At 35.2% G+C, this 10984-nt stretch overlaps 1 protein-coding gene across 1 annotated transcript; it reads left to right on the top strand.

The window, feature by feature from the left end:
• Positions 1–681: 681 nt before the first annotated feature.
• On the top strand, positions 682–9422 carry LOC148865442 (cation/H(+) antiporter 15-like). Its single transcript, XM_088975419.1, has 3 exons — positions 682–1155; positions 6300–7298; positions 8045–9422. The coding sequence occupies exons 1-3, from the start codon at positions 907–909 to the stop codon at positions 9173–9175; spliced, it is 2379 nt and encodes a 792-aa protein (XP_088831545.1). The 5' UTR covers positions 682–906; the 3' UTR covers positions 9176–9422.
• Positions 9423–10984: the final 1562 nt, after the last annotated feature.

Genomic DNA, 10984 nt, shown 5'->3' with positions numbered 1-10984 from the left:
AGCTTCTAATTTTGTTTGACCTAATGTTTCATATTTGGGACTTAGGATGTAGGACTTTTCTCTAAATAGTCTTATCCGACCAAAGCGGAAAAGGTTCGGGGGGGGGGGGGGCGAGTGGAGAATGGAGACAGGGGAAAGGCAAACTAGAGGATGAAAATAGTCAAAATAAAATATGAAAAGGAAAACGAAATGCAAAGAAGGCGTCAATCACATCTCACCGTGTATTAGAAATATCTCCCATAAATAATAATTTATAAATACGAGAAATGTTTTGGATGTATAATTCAAACATACTATGAGATCGATATGAAGAGTGCTCTCGTGGAATTAGGATCTGATCATCACAGAATACGCTTTATACCGATCACGGAGGCACATCCCCCCATCACTCCATGTATTGAAAATGCAAGGTTGAGAATAATAATAAGGTCGGTGTGAGGTGAGTCTGTGAGGAGCAGATCCTGTCTCGCTCTCACGATACAAATGTTTTTATTTTCTAATTTCGTACAGTTAGTGGGACGTTATAATCTTATTGCCTAAAACACGTGTCATGTCACTTGTCGACAGCAAAAGCTTACCCGGTCAACGGGCCCATCCTAAAAATTCTCACTTAGGCATATCAAGCATTTAGCCACGTGGCAATTTTCTTCTTGTTTAACTCTGATAGTCAACCGTTTGATGGCTGAGAATCATCATCAACAGTCTGAGTGCTGGGGATGGATATATAGTGGCGTATATTAATTAATTGAGCAATGATGGGGTGGTAGGACCTGGTCATCCGACTTTGTCGTGCCTTCGCCAACTGAATGCATTCGTTCGGCTCCATGGTTGTGTACAGAGCGAGGAAGGCACAGGACGGGAGAGGAGGTTCAGCAGAGGCTGTAGCAATACGTCGGAAGCGGAAATATGGACGACGAGAGAACGTTCTTGGCTGGTTTGCCGGAAGGCAGCATGTTTGCTTGCCATCGAGTTGGCTGGATCGATTCAAAGGGTGGTCTCTGGAGGTGGATACTGTATCATGAACCTTTCAGTTCATATTTGGCTTACTCGGTACCTCTCGTGGCAATGCAGACATCACTCGTCCTTGTTGTTCAGCAAATCATCAGTTTCCTACTCAAGCCTTTCCAACAGCCAACCATTGTACCACAAATCCTAGTAATCCCCCTCCTCTCTCTCTCTACAAAAAATATAATGTTATAAATAAGTTAATGAACACCTTTTCACTCTACCTTTTATGATATAGGGAATAAAATTGGAGGAGAATGATAGAAAAGATCAGTAGCATCATGATTAAAACCATGACGAAATTTAAAGCGTGTAGGTTAAAAGTATTTTGATTGTGTTGGTACATGGTGTTGTTCCTGTTTTGATTGCGCAATTTGATTTAAAACATATTTAATTGGATTGTATTGGTACATGAGAAGATGTTCCCAATACACGATTCACGATTGGGATGTGTATTCATTTTATTGGCCCATCTATAACATGGTCACCTTACTTGCATTAGGTTCTATGCATTATGTGTCAAGCCACTTTTGCTACCAATAGTTTTAGCGCCACGTTTAAACCTTGAGATCAAGTAGATGAAGTGACATCGTGGTAGGGTCACACCATTGCATCTAGGGGTGCAATTTGGGTGGGCCCAACCTGAGTCCGAACCAGCCCAGCCCCACATTTTATACTGGCTGGGTTTGGATTTCCGGTCTTCGCGCTGGGCTTAAGCCCAAGAAATCGATTTTTTTTTTTTTTGGGGGGGGGGGTCGGGCCCAGGCTTAACCCTTAGGTAGCCCGAATCCGGCCTGAGAACAGCTCGATTTCACACATATACATGTGTGTGGCAATTTTAGATGATGAAGATAGTAATATACATTCAAATATTATTTTCCAAAGATAGTAATATTATATCTATAAAATAATTATATATTAGAGATGCCCCAAATGTTTTCTACAAATATTATGTACTTTTTTGTATATTTTGTGTTTTTGTCTTTTTCAATTTTTATTATTTAATTATGACATAATGGCTTGACCCATTTGACTTAGATGGTTGAATTGCTTACTTGCACTTGGACAAAAGGACAATTTCATTTTTTTGTTCAATGTTTATAAAAATGAGTTTTAGGGTCCATTTGGTTTGCAAACATGACCAAAAGTAAATTTATTAGTCTATTTATTATTTTCTTATTACTTTATTAATATTTTTTGAATATATAATTATTATTTTATTAGTACTTTGTTATTATTGTTTTATTAGTATTTAAAAATTAATACCTTAGTATTTATTATTAATTTATTAATTCATTATATTTTATTACTTTCATTATTGTTCTATAATTAATTTATTATTATTGAATAATTAATATGTCAGTATTTCACTATTAGTTTAATTGTATTATATATATATATATATATATATATATATATATATATTTGTACTTAATTATTTTTATTATTTAATAAATAATACTTTTATTATTATATTTTATAAATAATTTATTATATTATTATATTTTATTCTTACTTTCTTATTAGTTTATTGATATTTTATTACAGTCAAGGTTCAAAGGTTCAAATACTTTGTAAATACTTTACTAATATTTTATTATTATTATCTCGTTATTACTTTCATAACATTTTTTTTGTTTAATTATGAATGTATTATTATTTTATTATTATATTTAATAATTAATATCATTGTTCTAATTAATATTTTATTATAGTACTATTCTTTTATTTCTATTTTACTAATATTTTGATAATATTTTATTATTTTATTGTTAATATATTATTATTCTTTTTTATTTCTATTAACTTAGTATTAATTTATTATTTCTTATCATTAGGGTTTAGGGGGCTTTTTGTCATGAGTTCTTTATTTCTTGATAGACTTTCTTATGGGAATCCCATTCCATAGGGGGTAGGGAGAGCTTGGAATGGCCATTCCCCCAAGAATGGGAATTGGCATCACATTTCACCATATAGGCGTTAGCACCTTAAATGTATGACTTAATGAGAGGGATTTGAATGATGTGAAAAATAATAGTTCAAATTAGATGTTTTGCCCTCACTATTTGAAAGTAACTAAATTCAAATTACATTTTTTATATTTTCAGGTATATAAAAGTATTTCTTATTTATCACACTTGTTTTTATTTTATAAGATGAATATACAATACTAGAGATGCACCCATATGTTTTTTTTTTTTTGCAAAATTTATGTATTTTTTCATTTTTCATTTTAATTATTTAATTATACATCAAATATTGACACATTTGACCTAAAAGTTGAATTGTTGGCCCATACCAAATAGGAAATCAATTTCATTTGGTTGGTTTTAAATTTGTATTTCATTTCCATTATCAATAAAAACAATTCTTGTTTATGACACTTATTTTTTCTTTAATATGATTAATATAAAATATCAAAGAAATGGCCCATTTTTTCTATATTTTTTTTATTTTGTGAATTTGTTACTATTTTAAATATTTTATTATTAATTATGATATCATGGATTCACCCAATTAATCAGGATGGTTGAATTGGCTTATCTACCACTTGGATAGAAGAATAATTTTGGTTTTTTTTTTGTTAATTTTAAATGAAGATTAAATTACTGAAACATTCCTTGAAGTTTCTGATCATTGTTGAAGTCCCCCCTAAAGTTTGGTAATTGCAATCGCTTCCCTTGAACTTTCTAATATATTTGCAAGTAGACCCCTCTCTTAGAATCCTCTAACAAGAGGCACACTAAATGTCCAAAATACCCATGCAGTTACTATTGAGGTTGGGTTTTGCATAACAAACAATACAAACTTTATGAACAACAACAACAAAAAAGAATCTTAAATTGCATCTTTGAGGGATTCATATGAAGGAAAAATTTATAAAATAAATCAATTTCAGAGAAGAAATTGGAAGGGTTTGGGGCAGTGATTGATATGAAGGAAAAATTTGGAAAATAAGCATTTTAGTCAAATTAACTACATGGTTATTTTGGACATTTTTATGCCCCTTGATTTTGAGGATTATAAGAGAAGGGGCCTACTTGCAACTGTGTTACAAAGTTCAGAGAGGTGATTGTAATTACTAAAACTTTAGGGGAGGTTTTAGCAATGGTCAGAAACTTCATGGGAGCTTTTAGAATTTTACCCCTTAAAAAACATGGATTTCATATTGTTAAAAAGTATTTGATAAAGCTCTAATTATTAGAATTTATTAAATAAAAAATACCTTGAATACAAGATTTAATGAGAGAGAATGTGAGTTAATACCTTAAATATAATACGTAATGAGAGGGAATTAAATGATGTGAAAAATTGTAAATGATATTATATTATTAATCCTCAGAATTAAAGAGGGACTAAATTCAAAAATAGGGGTAGCTTAGTAAAAAAGAAAGCTCCACACCCTTATTATTGTTTAATATGTCAAATGTATGATGTTAAAAATGTTTCCAATTTTTCTTTAATTTCTATATTTTTTTATTTTATCTATTTTTGAATTTTTATTGTTTATTTGTGGCAACATGAGTTAGCCCATTTAACCTAAAATGGTTTAATGTCTTACCATTGCCTATATGAAAACACTATTTTTCCATTTGGATTTTAAAAATATAAGTTTTTATGTTATTGGAATTATTAATTTATTATGTATGGATTTAATTAGTAGAATTTAGTGATGAGAAAAAATAAAAATGCTTTAAATATACAATTCAATGAGGGTGAATGGGAGAATATACCTTCAAATGGGGTATTTGCATCAATGAAATTACAGTGTCGCTTGAGCTCGGGTTGGAAAAATCAGGCTTGACCTTAGGCTCGGCCTGGGCTTAAGCCTTAAGCTCATATTTTGGAATTGGGCCGGGATTGATCATAAACCCGGCCCAACCCACCCGACTTGCATCCCTAAATGCATGTAAGGCCCTTATTCATGTTTTTTAACATTGGTAAAACCATGTGTAGAAAAAGTGATCTCTAAAAATGTGTAGGGAGAATATCGAAAAGATATATCTAGCTTTTATTTATTTTTTTGAAAGACATATCTTTTATTGGGTTGGCATTTCCCACTTCAGTTCTAAGGCCATGATTCGTGCGTTTAACTATTGTGCAGTATGTTTTATGTCAAAACATCTCACTTTCTAGATTTCCAATGCCATGAATTAAGTTAAAACGTTAGATCTTAAAACACCATTGAATCATCCTCGAAAGAAAAAAAAAAAAAAAAAAGCACCATGGAACCAAACCTTTCTTTTATTTTAGAGCATGGCTATCTCTTAGCATTTATGAGTTCATTATTTAAATGAGCATATCCACATATACATGACAACTTGGCAAGATAATGATTTTAAAAGAAAAAGAAAAAAAAAAAGTTGGTGTATGTTTTCATAGATTCTTTTTATGTCCAGGCCAGGCTTGAAGAAATTGATCAAGCACAAGGCTACCATGCACATGTTTTCATGGGGCATGGAATTTTCACCCATCTCTAATTGACTAATTCCAGTCTGTGTACAGGATAGGGGGATGTATATGACAGCCAGTAGCCATGGCCAAATTTGTTAAAAACTATGTGCTAGTCAGTGTTATTCTGTTTTATATACAAGGAGAAGGAGGCCTTAAAAATGTTCAACTATTTTTTTAGGGAAAATTCCCGATTAGTGTCCTGTACTTTCAGTCTAATGTCATTTTGGTCCCCGAACTTTAAAATGCGATAATTCAGTACTCGAATTTTTAAACATGACAATCCAGTACCTTCTGTTAACTAGTTGTTAACCAGTCGTTAAGTGGCATTTGAAAAAGATACAAATGCCCTTCGAGTGTCATCTAATTTTCTTTATCAACCATCTAAACATTGACAAAAAATTAACAGTCTCAAATCCTTGCCTCTTTTATTCAAAAAAGTTATTCAGATCACCAGAATGCCCACTCAAACGTGACTCCAAATTTTTTGAATGGAAAAACAAAGATTTGGGACTGTTAATTTTTTGTCAATGTTTAGATTGTTGATAAAGAAAATTATATGGCACTCAAAAGGTATTTGTGTCTTTTTCAAATGCCACTTAACAGCTGATTAACAGATAGTTAACAACAAATACTGGATTGTCACGTTTTAAAAGTTTGAGTACTGAATTGTCGCATTTTAAAGTTTGGGGATCAAAGTGGCACTAGGCCAAAATACAGAATTTTCACTATTCTTATTTCAGTAAAATTGACTGGTTTACTGCTAAACAAAAACTATATATGAAATGCAAGGGCAGTTTGTAATGCTACTGACAACTTTATTTGGTGATCTATCTTACTAGGGTGGCATAGTTTTGGGTCCCTCCGGCATTGGTCAGCTCACCAAGGACGCAGATCTGTTCCCTCCTGGACGTTCACTTCCACTTGCTACCTTTGGATCGTTAGGTTTCATTTTATTTGCATTCATTATCGGGGTTAAAATGGATCCATCAATGTTCAAGGTAACAGGAAAAATGGCCATGATCATAGGCCTTTTATCCCTTATAGTTCCTTCAATTTTGGGCATATGCAGTGTTGTCGTCATGAGATATGTTTTGGAGCTGGACCCTGTCGTAGGACAAATGCTCTACTTTGCAGCAGCAGCAGAGTCATTGACATCATTTCCTGTTATTGCTTGCCTCCTCACTGAGATGAAGATCCTCAATTCAGAGCTTGGTCGTCTCGCCCTTTCTTCTGCATTGGTCAGTGATCTAACCAAAACGTGCATCTCAACATTCGCCATCAACATTAAGATAGGAGAAGGGCACATAGAGAAATCAATACACGCCTTCACATTATGTATTGCCTTTCTTTTACTTATTATATATATTGTCCGTCCAGCACTGTTTTGGGTAGCCAGAAAGACACCAGAAGGGAAATCTGTGAAAGAGGGCTACATCCATCTCATCCTTCTAGGAGTTGTTGTTTCTTCTTTCTTGAGTATGATGCTGGGACTAAATTTTCTTTTTGGACCATTCATTCTCGGCTTGGCTACTCCAGACGGGCCTCCCTTAGGGTCGACCTTGGTCAGAAGGTTCGAGTTTATTTCTTCAATGTTTCTCCTGCCAATCTACTTAACTTATAGTGGCTTGCGGACAAATTTGCTTAGCATCAAAACTCCAAACATCGTGACGGCATTTGTGACCATTGTCTTCATTTCCGCTATGGGGAAGACTTCAGCAATCATGCTTCCTTGTTTGTATAGCAAGATGCCCTTCAGTGACTCTTTATCACTTGCCTTTATCTTGAATGCCAAAGGCGTAATTGAGATGGCACTAAACATTATTCTATTGGACAATCAGGTATGTCATCAAACATACTAATTAAATTCAAGATCAACACACAACCACCACAACTGCACTTTTCTTGTGCTAGCAATAGCAAGTTATAGAATAACAAATTAATTGTAAGCCCATGCCAGGCTCCCTCGACACCCTTATTGAAACTATACTAATCCAAATATCTAGAGGTGGCAACGAGTCGAGTTTTTCATGAGCTATTCGAGCTTGGCTCGGTTTAAACCAAGATTCAAGCTGAGCTCAAGCCCAATTTACAGGCTTGTTTGCTAATCGAGCCTAATAAAGCTTGATTCATGAGGCTAGCGAGTCTGATCGAGCTTCTACATATATGTATACATACATAAATAAATAAATAAATATATATATAATATTTTTATTTTTATATGTAATAATGATTAATTATTTTATTAATTTTTAAAATATCAAATAAAAAATAAATTATTTTATATATAATTTTTTACTTTTATAAAGCATTTCACTCACATTCAATCTCGACGGAACTCGAACTTATGAGCTTTTGACTCAAGCCAAACTCAAACTCAACTCTCTAATTCGAACCGAACTCAAGCCTCATATTGTCTTGACAAGCCCAGCTCTCGAGTAGCTAGCTATTTGACTCGGCTCAGCTGGAATCCACCCCTACAAATATCTGATCAAGCAAGCAAGCGCACATGGCAGAAAGTTTTAACTACTAGATAATAATACTAAACATAGATTCTCTGACCTTGTTTCTAATTGAATTAATGCAGAACATAAATGATGAGATCTTTGCAATGATGGCCATGTCAGTGTTGTTGTCAGCAGCCATAGTGTGCCCAGTTGTGAATGCTCTCTATGACCCCTCAAGGAAATATGCAGGCTACAAGTACAAGACTATTTTAAACTCCAACCTGAGTTGTGGAATTCGTATACTAGTTTGTATCAAGGAAGAAGAAAATGTGCACACCATCATCAAGCTCCTGAAATTTTCACCACCATCTAAAGAAAGCCCCGTCTGCATTTTTGTGCTCCATCTGATCGAGCTTGTTGGTCGAGCTGCGCCTATCCTTATTACACACGAAATGCATCAAAAGTCATCCAACAACTATTCCAAATACATCATAAATGCCTTTAAGCACTATGAGGAAGAAAATAGAGATGCCGTCTTATTACAAGTATTTACCTCTATCTCTCCTGCTGAAAGCATGGACAATGACGTATACACACTTGCACTTGAGAAGGGGGTGTCCCTCATAATCATCCCCTTCCTAAAACAGTCGGTTTCCATTGGACAAACGGAATCAGAAAAGGTTATACCAAGGTCTTTGAACAACATGGTCCTTGAAAAAGCTCCATGCTCTGTAGCAATGGTTGTTGATCGTTGGTTTGATGAAGGCTCCGTTTATAAGACATTGACAAAGAGTACATACAATGTGGCTGTTCTCTTCATGGGAGGTGCTGATGATCGAGAGGCATTGGCATGTTCCATTCGAATGGCTGGAAACCCAAGCATCAACCTCACTGTAGTTCGATTAAATGAGACAGATGGCATGGATTTCAATTTCAATGAGGAAAGAATGTTTGATGAGGTGGTGTTGGACGGATTTTGTATTGGTGACAGAAAAGATATAGAGTATATAGAAGAGGAGGTGAGAGATGGAACCCAAACAACCAAATTGGTTTTATCAATACAGGAGAACTATGACCTTATAATTGTAGGTAGACAGCAAAGGATGGAATCATCAGTTTTGGCTGGGCTTACAGAATGGAGTGAATACAAAGAGCTTGGAATCCTTGGAGACTTGCTTGCCTCATCAGAGAGTCGCAATAGAGCTTCAGTGTTGGTGATTCAACAACACAAGACAAGAAGTTCCTCCAAGAAGGAAGTTATTCTTAGCTAGGTAGATATAGCTTATGCTAGATCACTAAGCCTATCCCAAGGGAAAAAGACATTGACATTTTTTTTCCTGTAAGCAACCAAATTGTGAAACCAGCAATATAATACAAGCATTGTAAAACCTCTTTCTTTGGGAACCAAGCTGAATGGTTATCTGGATCAGGGCTCTCCTACATGAGCCTCCACCTTCAATTCCCCTCTTTTTAGATAATCTCAGTGCCATCAAGATTGCATCCTAACTTGTTTTTTCATGAGTGCACAAAACACATAGAAGTTGAGTGCCATTTTATTTGCGACGTCCTCCTTGCTAGCATTATCTCTCTTCCACGTGTGTCTTGTGGACTCCAACTTGCTGACTTGTTGATGAAAGCTACGACTCAAGCCCGGGAAGCTGAGGCATATTTCTTGTGAACAAACTGATGCTCATTCCTAGGCACCAGTTTGAAGGGGTGTAGAGTTCAACTTGCCCACTTAGTGTTGACCATCTAGCATAAGCTATATCTACCTACCTATAGAAGTTTCTCAACAGGAACGTCTATAGCTAAGTAGATATAGCTTATATGCTAGATGGTTAACACTAAGCCTATCCCTTGTGAGAAAGAGAATGACACTTTTTTTCCTAGAAGCCACGAAATTGTGAAGCCAACAATATAATAAAAGCATTGTAAAACCTCTTTCTTTGGGAACCAAGCTGAATGGTTATACTTATATATAGAAAACATCTGACGGCTTCAAAGTTGGACCGAGCATGATTCTTAGCTACAAATTCAAACTACGAAGTTGTAGATGAAAGAAGGAAAGAGAGAAAGAAGAATACAAACACAAAATATTATCTATAAAAGGCATAAAAGTACTTTCAATGTTCATATATTGACTTAAGTATCATGAACATTCCTTTTGTGTCCTATAGTAAATAGTTACAATACATTCTTGATGTTGGGCTTCACTGACAGCCTTTATCCATTTATAATGGTTCAAGATGTAGGTACATGGTGGTCACTTAGACCATCAGAGCACAAAAGGTGTTAAACCTGCACAGCATAAATGTTTGCGATGAGTTCATAACCCGATACATATTTGCGATGAACTCATAACCCAAAACATGCTACGATGAGCTTTAGACCCATGCGGGGTTGCAATGAGTTTAAAGCCATTGCAGAACTGCGATGAATACAAATTTATTGCAGAACGAAAGCGAATAAAAGGAGCACGTGTGTCATTAATAATATGCACTACGTGACTCTGTGTGGACCTAACAAGGCTGTGTGATCTAAATAGAGACATCACGCAAACCATGTTGGTTTAAAAGGGCCAAGAAAGAAGTAGCATGTGTGTATTATGAGAATCCTCAGATGAAAGGAAAATTCATCCTTCAAATATCTCATAAGACACATGAGGAAACCCTAGCAATGTTCCCTGATAACTGACAACAAATCCAAGATTCACTTTCCTAGTGGGAACCAAACACTTTTGGCCCCTTCCTTTCAGGACCTTGAGATCTCTCCCTATAAATAGGGGTCCATCTCATAACGAAACCATCATTCTATCACTTTATTTTCCCTGGCCTTTAGCCTACCTCCAGCTCTCGGCTTTCCTTTGTCCTTCGAGGAGACCCCTGTGCGTAGCTAACCACCTTACTCACATTAGAATCTCTAGTTATTCATTGATCATAAAGGATGGCCACACGTAGGAGTAACCTTTCCCCCATCCCAGAAGAACACGACAACAACCAAGAGAACATCAACCCAGAGGTTGGAGATCAGTTTGGTATGGAGTCGACCGAGCAGGTTGACATCAAAATGCTATCGAACAA

The sequence above is a fragment of the Nelumbo lutea genome, chromosome 3 (genome assembly GCF_056320005.1).
Source record: "Nelumbo lutea isolate HS-2025 chromosome 3, American lotus-T2T, whole genome shotgun sequence".
NCBI classification, from domain to species: domain Eukaryota; kingdom Viridiplantae; phylum Streptophyta; class Magnoliopsida; order Proteales; family Nelumbonaceae; genus Nelumbo; species Nelumbo lutea.
Note: the sequence above shows the minus strand (reverse complement) of the source record. Positions and strands in the feature narration are given on the sequence as shown.